Source organism: Pleurodeles waltl, chromosome 5, assembly GCF_031143425.1.
Source record: "Pleurodeles waltl isolate 20211129_DDA chromosome 5, aPleWal1.hap1.20221129, whole genome shotgun sequence".
Lineage (NCBI taxonomy): Eukaryota > Metazoa > Chordata > Amphibia > Caudata > Salamandridae > Pleurodeles > Pleurodeles waltl.
Genome location: NC_090444.1, coordinates 1,041,793,189 through 1,041,817,123, shown reverse-complemented (window position 1 = coordinate 1,041,817,123; position 23,935 = coordinate 1,041,793,189). Strand labels below are relative to the sequence as shown.

At 45.3% G+C, this 23,935-nt stretch overlaps 1 protein-coding gene across 1 annotated transcript in view; it reads right to left on the bottom strand.

Annotated features, from left to right (window-relative positions):
- Positions 1–21,554, bottom strand: part of LOC138297352 (alpha-tectorin-like) — a 149,187-nt gene extending 127,633 nt beyond the window's left edge. Inside the window, exon 1 of the mRNA XM_069236751.1 lies at positions 21,118–21,554. Within this exon, the coding sequence (XP_069092852.1) occupies positions 21,118–21,205 (88 nt within the window). The 5' untranslated portion in view covers positions 21,206–21,554. The remainder of the gene's footprint in view (positions 1–21,117) is intronic.
- Between the last annotated feature and the right edge of the window lie 2,381 nt (positions 21,555–23,935).

The window sequence follows — 23,935 nt, the reverse complement described above, 5'->3', positions numbered from 1 at the left end:
ACTGATTGTTTTCGTGCAGGAAAGGTGCCCATTCCTGCACAAAAACAATCATACCTACAACATGGACACCCTTGCACCATGGTGCAAGGGTGCCTACGTTGGCGCATGGCAGTCATTTGTGCGCCAGCGCTGTGGAAGTTGTCAGGAATGTGCCTTATCTTATAGATATGGCACATTCCTGCCCTTTTCTTTTGATGCAGGGCAGCACAGCAAGAAGTCTTGTAGCACTGCCCTATGCCAAAACATTGTAAATGAGGCCTTAAGTGTTACAGGTGAGCCCAGATGTGGGTCCCGTGCTCACTGTGCTATTGGGAAGAAGCTGCAACTGACCAAAGACCCCCAATTAGGATGAAACAGGTCTTGGGTTGCTTATGATCCAATTCAGAGAGGACCTGGTTTGCCAATTCAGACTCCTACTGGAGCAGCAACAAGGCTGAATTGCATTGGGCTGGATGTAATCTGAGGTGACATTTTGGGCAAAACAATATGAATGGGATGTGGCCCACATAATTACCCGTGGCTGAGATTAATTGAAGAATCCAGTCATCACTTTTCTCTTTATTTCAGTCACGTCGATCTGAGCACAGTTGCAGATAAGATGTTCCTCCAGCAGTGCGATTAACTCAGGTTTTATTTGTGTTTTCATATGAGAATGAGTGCACTGTTGTCATCCAGGGAAGATTTTAGTGTCAGCCACACTTGTGAAGAGTTTTTATCGAATAGTGGGCTTGTCCTGACTGACAGGTGTTTGTGAGACAGGTGGGATTTAGTTTATGATTGAGAAGGAGAAGGGCTCGACTGGTCATTCTGGCACTCTGGCATTATACCAGTAGGCTGAAGGATAGGGAGCTGCATTCACAGCATGGATTGGATTGGCACGACCCAACGAAGAAAGGTTCCATTATCAAATTCTTGTTGACTCCTTCAGTGTCGGTGGCTTCAAGTTATTTTCCAGGGCTGATTTTAGTGGCCGGTCCTGTCCTGGGAAAGGATCTAAGAAGTTGGTGTCCTTAAAAGCCCTCATGTATGCAAAACCGTTAGGAAATTTGACTAAGAAACCTCCAGAGCCTCTCTGACATTTCTTATAAGGAAGAACCCATTAAAGGGACACACCCATTGAAGTCAATGGGCCTCCTTGCACTTTGCTGCACTAGCATCAACCTTTTTGGCGCTGGAGCAGCAAAGCGCCACAATAGCGTACAAACTTTTGACACTATTGGCCTAACGTGCGCCATGGTATGGTATGCCGATTTTTGCCTCGTTGAGTTACTATAGAGTAAAAAAACGTACGCTAATGTGGCACAAGGTGGCACTAGTACTTGTAAATCTGCTCCTAGATGTCATACAATACAACCTCAAAGCATATGGTGCAGCGGTCAGTTACAGTAGAAAACATATGAACTACGCTGCATTATTAGCCACAATTACTGTACCTATGTGAACATGGCATGTATCCATAAGAAAATGCAGCAGAAAAGCATGCGTACCTTACGAGGCAAACACAGTTGCAGGATCGCTTGCCTTTATTTTAATAAGAATGCGGTAGCCACAAGTCCTGCATGGTACAGGTCACTGACATATTTATAGTAGGCAGAGCACCTGCCCTTGTATCAGTGAATGTACGGTAATCCCAAGAGGCCATCCACAGAGGCGATCCCCCACTTTGTGAGAAGTGAAAAGTTTATAGCGCTGGAGCACTCAGGCGCCTCTTAGGGTAATTAAGGTAATTTTGGGGAAAATGTGTAATCAAGAATGAGGCAGTTTGGGCAGGCATGGGGAGCCTCACCCTGGACTATGCACGCTGATCAAATCCCCCCAAAGCAAGGCCCAAGGTAACAGGAGCGGGTGGGGGCATGCACACGGTGGAGGCCAGCAGGGACACCTTCCTCTAGCCCCCACCTACAGAATCCCATGGAGCTGCTGCCACGAGGATGCTGCACAGAGGTTGGAACAGGGACAGCTCTTCTCCTGAATCACGCCTGAGAAGGTGTGCAGGTAGGCCGGGGGTGCCGACTCGTCAGCTGCTACAAAGCCCAAGGGTGGAGGGGGTCTCCATGATCCCTCCAGGCTTGGACGTGGACTCCAGTGGCATCTCTTCTCTAGGCTCGCAGAAACTTGGAATGCCCCCCACAGTGTTTTCCCTGCATGAAAGACACCAGGCTGCCGATATCCGCCAGGAGACGTTGCTGGGTCCCCCACTCACTGAGTGTGATGAGACTGGCAACGACCCACGAACACTCCGTGCTGCAGAGGCCGACAACCCTGCAGGACTCAGTCCTGTCCTGACGTTGGGTCATCCGAGTTCCACCGGATGGCGGGGCGCCTCAAGGGTGATTCAAGGCAAGTGGTCTGACGTGAGGTTCCTGCTGGGGCTATGCGGAAAGGGGAAGCACGCCGGCCCTAGGCAGAATGCACGTGAAGTAGCGCTGCACTGACCTTATCCCCGCTAATTCGTGGGGGGGGGGGACAGAGGCGCTCCCCACGCACCCTCAGGAGATTGGATGTGTCAGCCTAAGTGCCCTGCGAGGGCCCCTCTTGTGTGGAGGCTCTGAGGGGGCAGGGGTCATCCAGTCAGCCCATGGAGAACACAAGGTGGGGTCAAAGGACGGAGGCCAGCACATCAGGGCAATAATGGTGATCCCTCCTGGCAGTCCCACAGGGTCTGGGGACCCACAGAGTCAGAGAGGAGCTGGCAGCAGGGCAACGTGAAGAAAAGCAATCCAGATAAGTAATTTGTGCCACCCAGTAGCCACCAGGCAGCAGGGCAACAAACAGAAGAGCAGTCCAAATGAGACCGTGTGCAGCTCAGCAGTCCCTCTGCAGAGGTTTGGTCCCAATTCCAAAAGTGCTTTAAAATCAGGGGGCAAGAGCCCTTCTACTTACACTCGAAAATCCTTTGTTGAGGAAGTGATTTCAAAAGGACCCTTTCAAGTGAAGTACAACACCCTTTAGCCCAGCCCTGTACACAGACATCAGTAGGGAGTAATCAGTCCACTGTGTGAGGGCAGGACGTAGCCCACTGACATGTAAGGTGTGAACAACACTCTCTCTCCCCAGCCCAGAATGACTATTAAAACGGAGATGCCTCTTCTGTCACACCCAGCCCTTCCTGTGTTGTGGCTGGGTGACTGGGATTGAACAAAGGGGAATGAGTGTTGGGTGACGTAGTAACTGGTGGATGAAAGGATCTGTTACTGAAAATATAGAAAGAGAGGGCCCATTTTTGTTAAAGCAAGAGTTGGGAGGAAAACGTGCAGAATCATATATGCTCAGAGAGGAATACAGGCCCTGAGTGCTCATGGCATCCAAGTAAAAGGTCAGTACAGGAGACAGAGAAGAGAGACAAAGGCATAGTTATCCACAAAGCAGCTACACGTAGAAAGGCCTAGAAGCTTGCAATAATATAGTTACAGGAAAGGCACGCATTTCAAATCCACGTTAATGAGGAAAGGGAGTTTCTGGACAGGAATGTAAAAGCTTTGATGCTAGAAGGTCAGCAGCTGTGTGAGGGAGGTCAGACAGTCGGGAGGGCTCCAAGCCTGGAGTTAGGAAAGGTGGAGCTACAGACAGCCTTAGAACGTGAGATAAAAGGTATTGCTGTTTTTCACTAAATGTGCACGTGATAGATATGTAACCTTCGCTTTTCTGCAAATGTGTAATTAGACACTTTCTCATGAGAAATGCGGCTTCATGCTGACGAAAGCAGTGACACAATGTACCACGTGAGCGCTTAAATCAAAATGCATGACAAATGATAAGATGTATTCAAGGTAGCAAAAGTATATAAAAAGGGCTGCTTGAGTTGATGATTTTGAGGGCAGTTTCAGACTTAGAGCTGTGCTGTCCTCCCGGCCGTTATTCATAAATGCTCATATTACTTGCCAAACTGAATCCTGTCTTTCTTTATTCGTGACCTGCCAACAACATTTGGCGCAGCCGAGCCAGGAGCCCTCCTTCTCTTCTCCGGACGCAGCTGAAGGAAAATCTGTCTGTACTGCTTGAATAGAACACTGCGCGCAACATAAACAGGTGAGATTACACCTGCCTATTCAACCAGGCAGTCGGGGATTCCAGATGTTGCAGTCCTAAAGGGGTAAAGAGAGGTCGGGCTTGTACCTTATTATTTTTAATTGCATGATTCTTTTTGGCAACTATAATATGACAAAATGCATGCATGATTTATGTGGGGCTTAAATGTTTTAATGCAATATTATGCTGTGTGCTAAAAAATAAATTGTGATTTCCCGGTTAGACCGGAAGACTAGCTAGGGGGTTAAAGCAATGTTTTGATGGTATGTTATTACTACACTGTGATTCCCTGGTTAGACCAGAAGACTAGCTGGTTAGAGTATTACCCAGGGGAGTAGCCCCTGGAAGACTTAGAGTATTACCCAGGGGGGTAGCCCCTGGAAGACTTTTAGAGTATTACCCAGGGGGGTAGCCCCTGGAAGACTTAGAGTATTACCCAGGGGAGTAGCCCCTGGAAGACTTAGAGTATTACCCAGGGGGGTAGCCCCTGGAAGACTTTAGAGTATTACCCAGGGGGGTAGCCCCTGGAAGACATTTAGAGTATTACCCAGGGGAGTAGCCCCTGGAAGACTTAGAGTATTACCCAGGGGGGTAGCCCCTGGAAGACTTAGAGTATTACCCAGGGGAGTAGCCCCTGGAAGACTTAGAGTATTACCCAGGGGGGTAGCCCCTGGAAGACTTTTAGAGTATTACCCAGGGGGGTAGCCCCTGGAAGACTTAGAGTATTACCCAGGGGGGTAGCCCCTGGAAGACTTTTAGAGTATTTTAGAGTATTACCCAGGGGGGTAGCCCCTGGAAGACTTTTAGAGTATTACCCAGGGGGGTAGCCCCTGGAAGACTTTTAGAGTATTTAGAGTAATACCCAGGGGGGTATCCCCTGGAAGACTTTTAGAGTATTACCCAGGGGGGTAGCCCCTGGAAGACTTTTAGAGTATTTAGAGTATTACCCAGGGGGGTAGCCCCTGGAAGACTTTTAGAGTATTTTAGAGTATTACCCAGGGGGGTAGCCCCTGGAAGACTTTTAGAGTATTTAGAGTATTACCCAGGGGGCAGCCCTGGACGAAAGTAGTGCATTACCTAGGGGACAGCCCCTGGAAGAGACATTCATTTGGGAATGCCTAACAGATATTCCGGTTAAGACAGAGGGGTTAGAGTAGGAAATAGTGAAGTGGACCGAGTAACAAGTGTGCACATTTTGAGTCACACGCCCGGTTCACCAGATTCCCAGATTTACTAACCTCTGGAAGGCGTCTTTGAGGGGAAGCGACCAGGGCTGAAATATTAGTGAGAGTCTGAGTACAGTCAGACCCCTGGTTGCAGACCTGCAAAGCGCAATAGGGACTAGTGAATGCGTTTTATGAGTAATGAGTAAAAAAAGAGGATAAAAATAATACTGTGTTTTACAATCATAAAGGTCAGGTTATAGAGAAGTGGCAGGTGTCCCCTCCAGTTGTCACGCAGCCAGATATAAGTGAAGAGGAGAGGGTGCGAGATCTCTGCCATATTTTTGACATCCCAATAGACACCCTTAAAGAGTTCTGTGAAGGGGCAGTAATTAGTGAAAATAAAACGCAGGAGGCCCGAATAAATAACACCAAAGCAAGTAAAAGTTGATAATAAATCCCTATGAGTGAGGCTAATAATTCTCTGTGGCAAGAAACAGATACACTTGAGCTAAAATTTGTATTTAAGTGGGCTCACGGTCAACCCCCATGCCCATGTAACACCCCGAGGTTTGAAATAATAACTCAATCACCCCTTGTATTAGAGGCTCTTCTTGATGCATTCCTCACAGATATTCGTACCTTCACTACTTTAAATAATGAATGGCTCAACGCACCCCCGAGCACCCCAAATACTCATCTACATACATGACAACGTTATAACACGCATTGCTTCAGCTACTAATCCATTTAGACCACCCATCAATTCACCTGCCCCAGACATCACCATAGAAGAAGTGTTACACAGACTAGCGATAAGCATGGCTGATGTCCACAGATACGGTCTTACAACAATATATGTGAAGTCTGGTAATACTGAGTAGGACTGACTTTACACAATACTGTTGTGAGTTAGTGACAGTGGCATAATTAAAATACTCACAAGATAACAGACAGGGAAAAAAGAGTGCATCAGTTACGCTGCTAGAGGTACGCATAGGAAAACATTCGTCCTATGGGGATCATGAATACCCCTTTGGACCATTTGATGAAAACTTTCCCTTCAGACAAGGGAAGAATACAAAAATATTGCAAACAGTGGCATAAAGGCACTGAGGGCCACGCTCAACCATGGCCAAAAGATGGGACATTTGACCACAATATAGTTGAACACACATTGACTTACATTCGTTCAACATACAAGAAAAAGAAAAGGCAGAAGAGGGAAGCTATTCTATCACTGTGGCGAGTATTCTGTCATGAGAAAGAAAGAGACAAGTCTACCACACCTGAAGAGGCAGTGACACCCATACAAGAAGGGGCACAAACTCACACAGAGTCCCCAGGGAATTCGCTACAGGAACCCCCATCTTATGGGTTGTACCCTATCCTGCCAGCTGCAGGGTATCAAGATCCCGTCCGGGTTGAGCCTAAGGAGGAGAGGTTAGAGGCACAAGGAACTGAAGCAACCCCTGCTCCTGTCCCTTCAGCCCCTCGAGCTGACCCAGAGTTGAGTGGGAGAGACAGGCTAGTAAGTGAATTGCAACACACACTGAGACAGGCAGAGCAACCCCTTCGGGGACAATGGACTACAGGGCATGTTATTCTCAGGCTTGGTGACACATCTGCAGAGACACTAAGAGAGGCAGCAGAGGACTGGATGGAGGAAGAAGAGGAGCGGGGAGGAGGTGTACACACGCCATCATATGAGGAGCCCCCAGAAGGCTCACAAGGCATAGGGGGGGCAGAAGAGGATGAGGAATGGGACAATGGGTTTAATAGGGGTGCACATGAGCAAGGAGTTAATAGAAGGTTATATAATTTTCGTCCGCGCCCTCAAACGAGAATTAGTAATGACAGCCAGAGGTGTCTCAGTCACAAAAAGACCGTCAACAGTCAAAAAGAGGGCAGAACTGACACCAGACAGAGTACAGAGTATTAGGAATATGTCTAAGCCCACAACCACTAAACAGATGCACAAGTTTTTAGGACTCTGCAATTATGTGAGACAGTGGATATTTGATTATGCCACCCTAATTGCACCACTTCTCACTGCCTTAAAAGAGTCCCCCGCAAACGCAAATAAAGTAGACTGGACCGATGACAGGGAAACAGCCTTCCTGGAGCTGAAAGAAGCAATTACAAATGCTCCAGTGTTAGCTACACCTGACTACAAAAAACATTTCTACCTTTTCTGTCATTGTAATGGAATAACAATGACAGCAGTACTGACTCAAAAGAAATCTATGGGACACAAACCAATTGCCTACTACAGTGGGCTGCTAGATCCCGTCATGAAAGGGCATTACCCATGTGAACAAGCTCTGGCAGCAGCAGCCTTTGCGGTTCAAAAGAGTGCCACCATAGTGATGGGATCACCTTTAACATTGTATGTAGAGCATGCGGTATTTGCCATTTTACAGAAAAGCAAAAGCACTCTTACAACTCAGAGAGTATCTGGATACGAAGTAATCCTGTCAATACCATCCTTGCAAGTGGTACGGTGTCACACAGTTAATCCAGCAACATTCTTTGCGCACCCAGTTTCTGAGGACGAGCAGGTACATGACTGTGCTACTTACACCCCAGAGGAAGAGAGCGAGATAAGAGAGGACCCCATCCCTGGGAGCATGTTACTCTTTGTTGATGGGTCCTCTTTCATAGATCAGGAGACTGGGATTCGACATTCAGGAGCAGCTGTTGTTAGAGCAGAGCAGCAGGGATCTTCTGACACCTTACAAATAGTGAGCCAGCTACCCCTTCCATCCCATTTCTCAGCACAAGCTGCAGAGTTAGTGGCCATGATAGAAGCACTACAGCACGCTGAAGGACTAGAGGTCACCATTTATTCAGATTCAGCATATGTCACCACCACCGTGCATTCTAGTATTCGCCGGTGGGAAAGGAGGGGGTTTCTCAAATCTGATGGATCCCCTGTAATGCATAAAGATCTATTAGAGCAATTGATAAAAGCCTTAGCACTGCCATCTAAGGTAGCAGTTATAAAATGTGCAGCACACACCAATCAGCAAGATCTCATCTCCAGAGGAAACGCCTTGGCAGATTGGGCAGCAAAAGAAGTAGCTAAAACCTCTCCAAACTTCAGTGAACAAGATGAACACACGTTAGGGATGATGATAAACAGACAACAGAGTGTTACTGAGTTACCACCCCCATACACCGAGACAGCACGATTGCACTTACTCGAATTGCAAGAACAAGCATTACCTCGTGAAAGGGAGCTGTGGGAGCAGCGAGGGTGTATACAGTCACCAACAGATTTTATCTATAGGCAAGAAAGTACAGGCAAGCCAGTGATGCCTCAAGCCCTGCTGTATATTGCCCTTGAGCAACTACACCTCCCTGCACACAATGCCAAAGAATACCTTCTTGCCACATTACAGACAGACTGGTTCATTACGCAGTTATCTGAAATAATTATGAACAGGACGGCCTATGCCAACTCCCTTAACAATAGCTCGACAGTGAACAGATGCTCAAAAGACAGCTGAGGTCCTAGGACAGGAAATGAGTAGCTATCTATCTCAGTTATTGAAGTCTGTCAAGTTCTTCTTTAAACAGGTGGCACGACAAGAGAAGTGCACCAATGCAGCCCAGCAGACCAGTCCAATATCCGTGGGCCAGCAAGTGTACATCCGCAATTTTGTGCGACGATGGAAAGACAGCAAGTTCGAGGGCCCTTACTTAGTGACCCAGAGCACCCCCACAGCGGTGAAGGTGGAGGGCAGGAAGCCATGGATACACCTATCAGACGTTCGATTGTCCCCGGCTTCATGTCATACATCACCATCTTCACAGGAACATTTACAGCAAGACAAAGACAAAGACGAAGGACAGCGTCCTTCCTAAAGAGGCCAGCAGAACTTCTACTCGACACTACTAGTGGACAGTTATGTATTTCGATTTTGTTTTTCTGTTCACGCTTTGTTATGTTATCAATTACCTTTCAATGGTATCTTAGTCCACGCATGGCAATGTGTCAGTATACTAAGCGCTTACAGAGAGAAGTATATAAATATGAAAATATATCTCACAATATTCATACTAGCTTATTAGACAATGTATGGTATCAGCACATGACAGAGATAGGCATGCAGACTACTAATGAATCATGTTTCGTTTGTTCTTTGATTCCACATGCTAGTGACACAGATAGGCTACATTCATCAAAAGAAGTATTTCCAAATATTACTCGATGTTTATTGCACTTGTACCTTTGTAGGATGAGAGCACGAATGCAGCCCTTGCAGATAAGACAGGGAGCATTTCTAGTAAACACCACACAATATGAGGAGGAATTAGCCGACATAACAGATGTCCTTACAGATCGCAAGGAATTAGTGGTGAAATTAGGGAGGATGCCTGAGATGGGAATAATGAAATATAAAAGTAGGAATTGGAAGAATAAAATAATAGAACAGGGATTCCTGGGAATACCAAGATCTACACTTTTCTGTAAGAATTATTCAGCTTCACCCATGTCCCAAGATTGTCAGGAAAGACCATATTTTCGAGTAAATGGATCAGTGTATGTTCATGGTCAGTGGTACCACGGTGCAACATCTGGATGTAGAGCTCTCTCTCTCTGGAAGGGAAATCAGACTGATAATAGCACCCAGAAGAAGTGTCAGGCTATATGGGATGAAAATATCTCTAGATTAACTTGGGTGGAAACACCAACAACTCTCCGAGCAGGTAGAACACCAATTGTTTTCTTTTTATGTTTCAGAGGGAATGGAACAGTCCCTGTGGGAAGGAACATCAATTGCATCACCACCGAGTACAATGCTGATATGCAATGGGGCACCTCCAGTCTGATGGACTATTATTGGCAATGCGGAGAATGGCTGTATTCGCGACTTCCTTCTGGATGGAAAGGTCTCTGTTCCTTAGTAACTGTGCACACCCCCTCCCTGGTGATTCCAGGGGTGGACATCTCAAAGTTATATGATCACCCCATGAGCCGTCCAACGACTTTATTGCGTCATCGGAAAAAGAGGTATGCAGAGTATATGGGTACTACAACCTGGGAAGACATTCCACAAGAGCACAGGTTGTTTAATGATGCCCAATTGTTCTTTGGGAGCATCTTTCCCTTTGTTCAAACAAAGGCCACGGCCCACTGGCTGCAGATAACACTATGGGAACTGATGAAGACAATCAATGCAACTGAAGATGGATTCAATGCAGTCAAGGAAGAGATGCGGGCTGTGAGAGTGATGCTTATGCAACATAGGTATGTGCTAGACTTGATGACGGCCATGGAGGGTGGGGTCTGTGCCAAGATCGTAACTGCCTGTTTTACATGCCAACGATGCAGACAATGGAACAATCACAGAGGCCATACAGACTCTACATAACTTGCGGAAGAAGATGGCAGACGAAGGGGGTGCCCCCGATGGATGGTTTTCAGGATGGTTTGCATGGATACCATCCTGGTTATCAGGACTGATTAAGGGGTTATTCCTGATACTTGTGGTGATGTTGTTGATGTTCTGTACCTTTCAGTTAGTGGTAGGATGCTGCAAGAAGGTTAGCCAGAAGATAGGTGGGATGTTCACTATTAGGGTAGCCAGGGACGTAAAGGAGGATGAGGATCACGTATATATCCAAATGAATGAATGTAGTAGAGAGGGTGGAATAGTAGTTGAAAGTTCAACTAAAGGGGGGAATGTTACTGAAAATATAGAAAGAGAGGGCCCATTTTTGTTAAAGCAAGAGTTGGGAGGAAAACGTGCAGAATTATATATGCTCAGAGAGGAATACAGGCCCTGAGTGCTCATGGCATCCAAGTAAAAGGTCAGTACAGGAGACAGAGAAGAGAGACAAAGGCATAGTTATCCACAAAGCAGCTACACGTAGAAAGGCCTAGAAGCTTGCAATAATATAGTTACAGGAAAGGCACGCATTTCAAATCCACGTTAATGAGGAAAGGGAGTTTCTGGACAGGAATGTAAAAGCTTTGATGCTAGAAGGTCAGCAGCTGTGTGAGGGAGGTCAGACAGTCGGGGAGGGCTCCAAGCCTGGAGTTAGGAAAGGTGGAGCTACAGACAGCCTTAGAACGTGAGATAAAAGGTATTGCTGTTTTTCACTAAATGTGCACGTGATAGATATGTAACCTTCGCTTTTCTGCAAATGTGTAATTAGACACTTTCTCATGAGAAATGCGGCTTCATGCTGACGAAAGCAGTGACACAATGTACCACGTGAGCGCTTAAATCAAAATGCATGACAAATGATAAGATGTATTCAAGGTAGCAAAAGTATATAAAAAGGGCTGCTTGAGTTGATGATTTTGAGGGCAGTTTCAGACTTAGAGCTGTGCTGTCCTCCCGGCCGTTATTCATAAATGCTCATATTACTTGCCAAACTGAATCCTGTCTTTCTTTATTCGTGACCTGCCAACAACAGATCCTTTCCCCTCGCTCCGCAATTGCGCTGAGTGAAGGCTCCATTTGCATGTTCTTACACATATGTCTGTATGCTGAGAAACTAGCCCAGCACGTTAAACATTCACCACTGGCCTCTGTTGACATCCGCATCATGTCACGAGTTTGAAGCCTGCAAAGAGTGACACTGCTGCTATGTAGCACGAAGTGGAGCTGTTTCATCGAGCCTAGAGAGCAGTGGTGTAACGAAACTTGAGGGGGGATCCCTTCAAAGTACCCTGAAGGGGCCCCTGCCCCTGCACAGTGTATTGTGCTAAGGGGTACCCCCCTAACCACGCTTCCCCCCTCCCCAGCACCGCGGGGTCTTTGTTACGCCATCGCCAACGAGATGAATCTGCTAAGTTTTTTTTTGTTTTTTGTTTTAAATCAGAAGTTAACATTGTTTTTACAGAAGAACGTGTCCGGCGTGGGCAGGGACGTAGCAAGCGTGCCATAAGTGTTCATGCAAGAAAGTTAAAGGTGTCTCCAAGCCCACTGCTGATTAGTGAAGGCAACCCATCGTTGGGATGAGCTTGGCCCCTCAGAGTCCGGGGCCCCAGTGCAATTGCACCGGCTGCATTATTTATAACTAAGGCCTGCATGAAGACGCATTCTAAAACCCTTTTGACCCACAGACCGGCGCTGTGAGGAACACACACTGTCTTCAGTCTCAACTTCGGAGCCCTCTGTGGTGGCACTTTGTAAACACCCACACACAACATGAACTCAGAGTCACCTAGAGAAGACCCATTCACATTAAACACTATACAATGCTAATGTGCTGCACAAAAAACTACAAAAAAACAACACCATTGAAACTGCAAACACTCTTTGGAATGTAGGATTAAGTAAAGCATGTCAAATGTAAAAATGAAATACAACTTGACATGGAATAGCCTACGGGCTTTACAGTCATTGATCGCCCAATCAGTGTTTTTAGCTGTAAAGTTGAGGGTATCATTGTAGGGCACGATAGCTACCCGTTTCAATCTCTAGTTTTGTTTACTGCCAGGCCTATTACTGTTTAGGATCCAGAGTCTACTAGTGTTACAACCGTGGGTGTATATGGGCCTTTGTTCCCATTTAAATGTACTGGATTGAGCAAACTCTGTATGATGTGTGTACTGGGATTTCAATTTCGGCATGCACTTCAATAGCAATATGACTGCCCTCGCATTTATACTCCGAACACTGATTAGCAAACTGGGATGTTGTGATTGGGGTGGAGAGATTGTCTCTTTTTATACTGCACTAAAACCAATACAACTTTTGGAACAAAAGAAAAGACAATGTACTGCCAGGTCTGAAGTTTAACTCGGTCTTGCAGGTCCCTGCTTTCTCCCTTTGATGTTTTTCCTTCTTTCTCCTCCTCCTTCTTCTCCCCTTTTTGTGTTTTTCCCTCTCTTGCTCTCCATAAATGTCTGATGGGGAAAAATAACTGCCTGTGGATCCCACCGTCTCAAATTAAGCACTCAGATTAAGTGATTTAGTCAGAATCATGGGATACTAAACTGACTCGAGTCTGGTGCCCCAGTTCCAGAGTTGGCCCCTATAGCCATCAGGGCACATCTTTGACACTCTCGTACAGTTACATTTTAGTTCTCACTCCTTGTGGCCAAGACACCTTGCGAGCAGTCTTTGGATTTTCTGTTACTAATGATTGTGTTCAAGTGCGAGAGACACATTGGTTTTGTGGAAGTAACTAATGTCCAGCTCATGTTAAGTTTTTAAATAAAACCTCAGGACCGGAAACACGGACATGATGGAGAAAGACAGCAAACCTTCTCACACTGCACTCTGTACCCCGAGGGGCATGTGCCACCTTCAGATCCGCATCATAAACAGCCACTCTGGCCCACAAGAGGGCGAAGCACTGGCTTCTATGCGCTTGCAGTGTCAACAGCGCACGGATTTGACTTTCTCCGCGTTAGGGCATGAACTGCAGACAGCACAGCGCAGCAGCGGAGGAATGCAATCACTACTGCTCATGCGCGCCAGGTATATTTACTGTGCACACGACTAACACTAGCTAGTGCAACATGCCGCTGGGGGGGAGGGGCTTGTTGTTATCGGCTCAAACATGCAATTATTTTCTATTGCCCAAGCCAAACACATAATCATGTTATTCGCTGAGAGTCTTTATTTGTTCGGAATATACTGCAAATTTGAAGTACACTGATACATGAGCTTGAGTATAAAGTGCACAACGATCGAGTGAATAGCGATCTCACCCGTCCTAAAGGATTAAATAAAGGATAAATTAATATTAATTTTGCAAACCGACCAGACTCCTGTTAAATAGGCAATCCAACCTGTACTGCTTCGGAACAAACCACCTCGGGTTTGTCGCCGTCCGCGGGAACTGTTTAAATATTACGTAATAATATATTGAAACACACTGCTTGGCTTTGCCCGAACTCCCTTGTCACTATGTTTAGGTTCATGGACAAAACATATGGGCCCATATCTATACTTTTTAGCGCAAACTTAAGTTTGCGCCGCTTTTGCGTCAAAAAGTTGCGCAAATGCGGCGCTAAAAAAAGTATAAATATGGGCCATGGTTTATAGTATAGTTTTCTATGGTTTACCAGGGTTTGTACCCAGGCATCCAGGTATGATCATTGATTATACGTAGATTCCGCTCAATAGCCAGCAGGGCTGCCCTCACCGTGGCAGAAGTGCATTTCCAACCTTGTATGATGCCACGATAATGCAGCTCACTGAAGTACAGCACTTCAAGCCATAAATAAGAACGTTACAGTGGCAGTGGAACCTAAAGGCACGTCCCATACCATGCTCGGAGGTTGGATCTACCTAGCCAGCCTCGAAACCAGGAACTTGCAGGAGATATCGGGCACTTTCACACATTTGTGCCGCAATCAAATGTGCTGCCCTGCGTCATGCAAGAGGTAAAACCCTGTGTAGAGAGAGCTACATATACCAACACCGGCCTGCTGCTTCCGTTGTGATTCCCTACACTGACACGTGAATTAGGCTGCCTTGCACAACACTCTGCCCTGCACCGTGGTTCAGAGGCGAGTGGACTCTGTCCACAGTGGCGTAGCGTGGGTTGTCAGCACCCGGGGCAAGGCAAGTAATTTGCGCCCCCTAACCCGTGGATTTTAGCACTCGCGAGTGCGAGCGCGCCCCCCCCAGATGTTGCGCCCGATGCGGCCGGCCCCCCCTGAATCCCCCACGCTACGCCACTGTCTGTCCAGCATAGGATTTGTAATGGAAGCTTATCCTTCCAGTGCAATTTCCTATGCTCGACACATTTCAGAAGGGTCGCATGCTCTCGATGTGTGCTGTGCACTTCGGCATACATGCAATATGTGGGTTTTTTAATAAATGAAAACATTTCCGCTTGTTAATGCCTCCTTCAAGGAAGCCTTAGGCCCATATTTATACTTTTTGACGCTAAACTGCGCTAACGCAGTTTAGCGTCAAAAAGTTTTGCGCCGGCTAACGCCATTCTGAAGCGCCATGCGGGCGCCGTATTTATTGAATGGCGTTAGCCGGCGCAAGCAGACCGGCGCTGCCTGGTGTGCGCGAGAAAAACCACGTACACCAGGCAGCGCCGGCGTAGGGGGAAAATGGCGCATGGGCGTCTTAAAATGGGGCAAGTCAGGTTACGTCGAAAAAATCGTCGTAACCCGACTTGCGCCATTTTTTTTCGACGCCCATCCCCCATCAACATGACTCCTATCATTGTAAAGATAGGAGTCATGCCCCCTTGCCCAATGGCCATGCCCAGGGGACTTCTGTCCCCTGGGCATGGTCATTGGGCATAGTGGCATGTAGGGGGGCACAAATCAGGCCCCCCTATGCCAAAAAAAATTATTAAAAAAAAATCAAAAAATACTTACCTGAACTTACCTGAATGTCCCTGGGGTGGGTCCCTCCAGCCTTGGGTGTCCTCCTGGGGTGGGCAAGGGTGGCAGGGGGGGTCCCTGGGGGCAGGGGAGGGCACTCTGGGCTCATTTTGAGCCCACTTGTCCCTTAACGCCATGCCTGACCCAGGCGTTAAAAAGCGGCGCAAATGCGCCGTTTTTAGCCACGCCCACTCCCGGGCGTCTCTTTTGCCCGGGAGTATAAATACCACGTAAAGGCCTGGGAGTCATTTTTTAGACGGGAACGCCTCCCTTGCATATCATTAACGCAAGGAAGGGGTTCACGCTAAAAAATGACGCACATTCCGGGAACTTTGGCGCTATACGCCTCTAACGCCATAGTATAAATATGGCGTTAGTTGGCGTTAGTTTAGCGTCGAATTTGCGTCGAAAAAAACGACGCAAATTCGGCGCAAACGGAGTATAAATACGGCCCTTAGTTTTTGATGCATTGCACAGTCTTGTTGTCTTAGTAGATGGGACTTAACGTCGAAACCTAAGGGTGTTTATGGAGATCCGTCCTAGATACGTACCAGCAAAGCCAATATATACCCATACATTACTTTGCATAGCTTTGCGTCAGTTTCCAACGTTACAAAGCCTAAGTAAATCTGGGCCATCACCTAGGTCTTATATTGAACTGAAAATGGCCCCTTCTGTACTGGTATTACTTGTCCCAACTTCTATCCTGCTTTACCTAACAACCAGTGAAACTGGTTCATGTTAAAAGCACTTCACTATTGATATCAAATAAGCTTTTAGGAGAGGAAGTCATACATTTTTTTACCCGATCTTTGGAAGTCTCCATAGTTCCATACTTAAAATCCCAACAGTAAGTGATGTTCCAAGACAAAAATAAAGGAGGTCGATTGTTAAGTGAGGTACTAAATTGTTCCCACTCTATATTTTTATTTCAGAGAGAGCAAAACGGAAATCAACACAGCCAATGCCAATGGAACTTATGCGAGTGGCAATGAAAGCTGAATGAATGGAGGTAATGGGACGGTAGGAACAGCCCAGGCGCTGTGGACGTCCACCAGTTAAGTATACTTCTGAAGATCCAGAGCTGGACGTCATGTTTTATAAACAGCACACGCTGTACAAAACGTCAAAGTCTTGGCTCACACTTTTGACAATTGTTGGCTCTTTCTGCCTTTTAAACAATGTCATAAAAATGGCTTAATTGCAGCATTGATATCCTGGTAATCCACCCCAGACAAATCCTGCCTCTTAAAATTGAGTTCTTTTTGGTTGTGGATTCTCCATCAGTGGTGGCTTTACGTGACCGAGGTGTGTTTCTCAGCCACAGGAAAAGAGATCCACCAGACCCTAAAGGCAAGGTTACTAGTACCAACCACAGACTCACTCTGCACTCACTGCATCTTCCTCTTCTGTGCACCAGATTCACCACCAAAGGACAAAAAAGCTAGACTATAATTGTGTACGATGTCTCACATGCACCAGCCAAGGTGAAATATCAGCATATCCCAGACCCAAAAGTTTATTGTGCAGCTTCCTAGGCACAATATCTTGAAGGTTTACAAAGGGTTTTCCCAAGTATACCATGCCACGGTGCTGGCAGCAATCTGTGCCACCATACTGCTGTGCTGGCAGTCTTCTAACTAGCAGCCAGTGCTTATTTTGAAAAACAAAATAAGTGCAGTACCTACAATTTGACTTACCAGTGATAGTGTATGCCAGGGATGCCATAACTGAGGCTGCCTGATCTTGATTACACATAATGACTCTTTCTTCTACCACACTACACTTCCTGTCTCTTTACCACACTCTTGCAGGTCCACCACTTGCAACCACAGACACAAATGAAGCACTGCTCCCGGCTCCACCCGTGGCGGGGCAGGTGCCTTGCCAGAGAGCCTCCACGGAGTTTGCTTATCATTGAAAGCAGAACAGATACCATGAAACCTCAGATTTACATCACGTACAGCACAAGTTATGCCTTCATAAAAAATGTCCCAAGGGTACCTATGCCACCATTCCTCTGACTGAAAAACTAAAGCACTCGTAGGACAACCAAGGACAGTTTAAACGTAGTGGGTTTTGCAGCCATTAACATCAAGGTATAGATTCTAACTACCAAATTGTTTGGACCTATAGAATCAGGATTACAATGAGACTAAAGTGCGATCAATAGAGAGACCATGGCATTTTCTGTGCAGGCAGGCAGCATAGCATTACCTACAAAATTCAAACTGGTGTGGTTCGACCCACTGCTACAATTCTGTGTCCAAATCATGTATATTGAGATTAAAATTGGGTTGTATCAGAGCACAACACTGCCAGGTCCTCTCTAAAGCTACAAAAGAATATGCAGCCTCTACCTCAATGTCACTTTAAGGATTTTTGGGGCCCTGGGCCAGACATATTTTTGGGGCACCTGTTCAGAACAACTTTAAGTTGTATTGCCTACTGTCTGCTATTTCAAACTTGCATGGTGCCAAACAATACTGAAATTTATATATTGAGGGCCGAATAATCCTTAAAATGACACTGTGTTGAAAGTCAGAGGTAGAGGAAGGCACAGAGAGGGTGAGAGATTCTGATAGAAAAATCGACAAGGGAGAGATAGGTTGAGAGAAAAAAATATCTTACCAGAGGGCTCCTTGTAAGCTTGGAGACCTGGGCAATTGACCAGTTTGCCCAAGCCTTAAGCCATCTTTGTCCAGGCTCTGGAGAATACTGTTTGAGTGTGCAATTTACAAGAGGTAATCTCCGAGCATAAGATCTGTTCACATTTTGTTTATATACAGTCTGAGTCATCCAGCAATCTCAGGTACATCTCAAGTGAATGTTGCAGAAGGGCTTTCTGTGAAAACGTGGTAATTAAATGGGCCTGAAACTGGCAGTGCAACTCCCGCCCACTTACCTATCACTTGGTACGTCTTAGCCTCTTGCAGAGATGCCGGGCCAGCAACAGACACTCTTGAGGCCCAGTGCATACTATCATCTATAAATAAAACCATAGGTGCCTTAGGAGAGCCTGTTACTTTATTTCGCCTTTACAGTACGGGGGCCTTCTCCAGGGCACAAGTAGGGGGTACACGCAGGCACATGGCATCCACCCACTGTTTTCACAAGGTGGACGCCGTCCACCCTGCCAAGTAATCGTGCAGCACGGAAAGATGCTGAACTTGTCCTGGTGTAATGCTTAAACACACATTCAGCAACTCCTACACGTTGTCTGCTTTCCTTCTGAGCAGCAACTGCATGTGGGAGTGAGGGGGCTTTTTTATTTTAAATTCGGGATGGAGCTAAAACAAAGGCCAAAGTTAAATGGCCATCAGGCCTCCTCTTGTTCTTGCTGGAGCTATCTGGAGCCTCACACCTACCTGCAAACGCAAAGGAGGGGAAGCAAAGACACACTGGTTGATGTCACTTCACAGGTACTTAAGAGAGGCATGATGTTGCCTTTGGACACTCCCTGGTTATAGGAGATATGCTTGCACATTAAGAATGTCAGCTACACTGGCCTGTTTCTGTATTTACACAAACAGCAATTTAAATATCACTATTTAATTTTATTTCTTTTATAGCGCTATTTATCCCAGTGCAGGGTGTCAGAGCTCTTTGCATCACATGTACACATTATATATTGACAATAAATCACATAAGTGCAAATCTATGTACAGGATATGTTACATAGGATAGTGAGAGTTACAAGGTGTAGAAGTCACATGTCCTTCATAGTTATCTGTGCTATATTAGAAGGATTACAATTTATGTAATGCAAGTAACAAAAGATCTCCATGTTAAAAGTAGTAGCCCACTTATCTATCTACATAAAATAAAAATCTGCCACGAAGTGCTTTGCAGGAGACACGTTAACCCTCCATGCTAGTTTGATTCACAACTGGGACTAGACACGACACACATCTCTCCAGCATAAGTGTTAACCAGCAGATTTATTTTACCATTATTAGCCCCTGAGATTTACAGAGCATTTGTAGCTCTTGGCTGCAGGTGCCATAATCCTATAAGATTTTGTTTTAAATGCAGTCTTTGCTACAAATTAAGCAGAACAGATTTATTGCCAAGTTTCTCCTTGTGTCAGTTTCTTTGTGGCAGAGATTTAAAAAAATAAATGTTGAAATTGAAGCCCAGATTTTGTGTCGGGTTGTGTCACCTTTTTTGGCACAACCTCAACGCAAAATCTAATTTGTTAAATCTGGTAATTCACTCAAATTACTCCTTATAGACCTCCTAAATATATTTGTGATCCCTTAAGATCAGCTGTTACTTCTTGTGATGTCACTTCCTGTGAGGTTATGGGTTGAAATGCCACCTCCGGTGATGTCACTTCCTGTGATGCCACTTGCGATGTCACGTGCTATGATGTAACATGCTGTGATATCATGTGCCACGATGTCACTTGTATACTGTCTTAAGTTGGTAAGTCCCCCCACTTCATTGTTTTAGGACTTGTGCTCTGGTCTTCTCAATGTCCCCAAAGTAAAAATATAGGTTGTCCTCCCATACACAAAATGTTAGCTTGTCTTGACAGCGAAGAAATGTAATACCAGCAACATAGAGGTTCACAAGTAGCATGAACAGACCACAACCACCAACCCACCCTTTCACACCTCAGCATTAACATTTGATGAATATTGTGCATTTGGGTGTCGGCTGGCAATATCAATTCAATATTTTCCATGGAAAACAACAATATATAGGAACAAAATATTGAAAGGTAAATTTCTATACTTTTTCCATACCTATCTCCACATATATGTACCTTGGTGATATATTTATTTAGCTTCAAGGTATGTAGATGTGGAGTCAAGAATAGGAAATCCTTGCCTCCCTATGTGCTCTTACCTTTCAATATTTTGTCCCTCGATATTGTTATAATGATATTCTGTCCTGTCAAAATTCTGGATTCAATATTTCCTACTACAATCATGCATTTGAATAGCTGTTACATGGGTGACTTTTCAGTCCTTCATGGTTTACATATACAGCACTAAGGGCCTGATTTATGAAAAGTTAGCACCACCTTCCCGTCATTTTTTGACGTAAAGGCAGTGCAAACTTTTATTTTGTACGTTTGCACCGATTTGCATCAAAAAATGACGCAAAGGCGGCACTAACTTTTCATAAATCAGGCCCTAAGTTTGGTGGAACTTGTTTTTCATTTAATTTTGGTTATTATGCTAACAAATCCATATAAAAAATGTATGACTAAAAAGAAAATGTGACCATCTTTCCAAAAGATAAAACAATACAATTACAATCAGTTAAAATTTCATTCTAGCAAAGTTAGCTGCAACGCAGACATCAGTAATGTCACAAAAGGTGTAGTCGCAACAGAATAAAAGTTCCACAGTAGGTCTACAGTAGTACACATATGATTATCCTTCAATATTTTCTGATGTTCCTTTTTCTGAGGGAAAAAAAACATTAGTAAAAAGTGGCTAACAACGTCCCACTTTCAATTTCCCGTCAAATAAATGGGCCTACAAGTCTCGACAAGGTTCCTGAAGAATTTCTGGCTGACAGCTATCTATAATTTAGGAACATGTTTTTATTGTCTCGGGCGCTTTGTCGTTGGCCATCTGGTAATCTTACCTTCACCAATATCGGTATCGGTTGTGGTGGCAGAGACGACCAGAAATGCGGCCTGCACGAAGGCAAAGATCATTCCAGAATACGCCATTGATGTCCGGACGCTGAAAGACGGGAAACCCTCTGGTGGCCTCTGAAACTCTGTGAGCTTCCCTATCCCGAGAGAACTAAATGTCCTCAGACCAAAGCGAGTGGCAAAAACCACCCACCTGCGCACTTCTTTTCTGTTTTTTAACTGTTTCTTTTCTTGTACTCTTTTTACAGAGATGAGTGCCTCTCAGCGAGAGCGTGAATGCTATATACCGGGCTCGACAATGGGATTCCTAAGGTGCACAGAGACGGTCAGTGGAGACCGAGCCTGCTCACACAACAAAACTCCACATGCCGCTCTTTTAAGACCAAATTGCTCCATAGGGGAATGAAGGGGGAAACAGCACATTTTTTGACCAGTGCTATAGCAGCAGCTCGATTCCGTGCTATTTATTGGCCTGCCGTGGGACCCCGTAACTCGCCCAGTCCATTTATCCAGCTCTTGGGTTTTATCTTTGTCCGGTCAACTCTGCAGGCCATTAAGTGGGGAGCACCCTTTCTTTTCCCGTCTTGGGACCAATAAATTGCGGAAAGAGTCAAACAAGCATTGTGTGGGCCCCACAGAGTGAAAGGCGTCCATTTCAAGAGACTCTGTTGTCTACAAGAGACGTATTTGCACTGGAAATGCACATGTAGGCTTCGGTGCTGTGCCCGACAACCGCTGCAAGGTGTTCGTAAGTATCCAATTGGCAAAAAAAAAATTACGCTACAGTTTTGAAATTATTAAAATACATACCTCATCCGAATGATAAATCGCAATGCGAACTCAATGGAGATTCGATTGCATTCCTTAACCCCAATGGGGGCCCCGGTGAGGCAAACCGGCCCCCAGTAACAAAGCCGGTTTAAAAAACATACATTTTATTTAATTTCTAAATGCTTTTTTGCGTTCTAATGTTGAATAGAGCTGTCATTCTGCAACGCTCTGTTGATGTAAAAATGTAGTCCTTCATCTATTTTTGCAAAATGTCCCGGTTTTTGGTGCTCAAAGATCTGGTCACCCTACCAATGTTTGCTACGGCCAGTGCGGCCCTGGTGTTGTGGGAATTGTTTTTCACACACAGCACACCCAACTAAAGCCTGGGTTGGCACAAAGTTTAAGTGTACAAGTGGTTCCCAAAATGTTTTTGAACGGTGTGTGCATACACGCAAAGTTGGGAGCAGCAACATGGGTGTTCGAAGGCTAAAGCCAAGGCATGGTGGTATCATGACTGGGCACATTTTGCCATGCTTAGAATTGATTTTAAATGTTTGTACATTTGAAATGTAAATGTCTATTGAGCCAGATTCTGTGAACTACTACACAAATCAACAAACCCCTGTTTCGAGGATCTTACGTCGAGATACTGCCATTAAAGCTTGTATATGCGTATCTGGTGTAAAGCACCAGGAGCACTGTTGAAATATCACTGTGGTTAATGTTGGCGGGTGAGAATTGAGCAACAGTTATTAATAAACACTGGTAATCCCTGTTACTGTGACAAGAAATGATCTTTGGATGAATAACAGAGTTCTCGAATTTCAGCACCCTCACATTGCACTGTTTATAAACTGACACATTATTTCAGACGTATTACAGTATATTACGTCATCCACTATATCGTTATTGTCGACATAAAGACGGAGAAGTGCACCACCATACAAAAACAAAAATAAAATCACGGTAATCGGCAAACCTAAGGATCGTATCCTCATTGTCATATATTTTCAGTAAATAACGCACTGACACAAAGAAATGATTGCACAATTACTGATTCAGTTAATCTCTTACTTCATGGAAGTTATCACTCACTCATTTAGTTATCACACAATCATCCACTCTCTCATTCACTTTCTTACTGACATGCATTAAGCCTTTCACACAATTTGGGGGAAGAAGTTAGAAAACATTTACTAACAACTTGTGTAATTTCCATTTTTGTATACTCTATTTATCCCCGTCAAGCTTCACAAAAATGTAACTACATTTTTTTGTATTCAGTTTAAGACGTACATCGGACATGCGCTATCCCCAGCCAGCCTCCTACGCACAGACCTGCTTTTCAAAATGGCACAGAGAATAAGCTTTCCAGCTAATCTAAGCACTGCTCTCATGCTGTCTGTAATACTAAACAGCATAAGAGCAGTGCCAGGATTGGCTGGGTCATGCAAGCACAACGCTCCATCGGAGACTGATGGAGTTGTGTGTCTGCTATCATAGCTCCCTCCTAGCATTAGTTCTGGAAGCCTGAACTGCACGTCAGGGTGGGCATGGTGAAAACACCAGCCAATCTGACATGTGAAGTCTGGTTTCCATAACTTCAGCTGGTCCTGGTCGTCCAACAGCGAGAACGCTGTAGCCCCGCCCCAGTAGAAAAAACGAGTGACAGAATGGGTACTTTTTTTAGAAAGGAAGCTGGTTTAATCACGAGTCTCTCGGGGTGCGGGGGCTCAGAGTAGGGGGTCAATGCCCCCACCCTTCTATGGAGGAACCGCCCTTGCACAAAAGAAAACCCATCTTATTATGAGTATGGGGGTATATAGTACATCTAAAGCATACATAGGAAATTGCGAGTGGGCAAACCTGTATGGTGGTAGTTAGACCTGGACACCAAATACCTGCCTCCAAATAATCATTTTTTGCACTGAAGAATTGGGTGCATGTACAGTGCGGTCAAAAAAGACGTGCAAAAAAAATACAGCTAGCAAAACTACGCACAAAAGTGCATGCTTTTTACATCTAATGATAGTA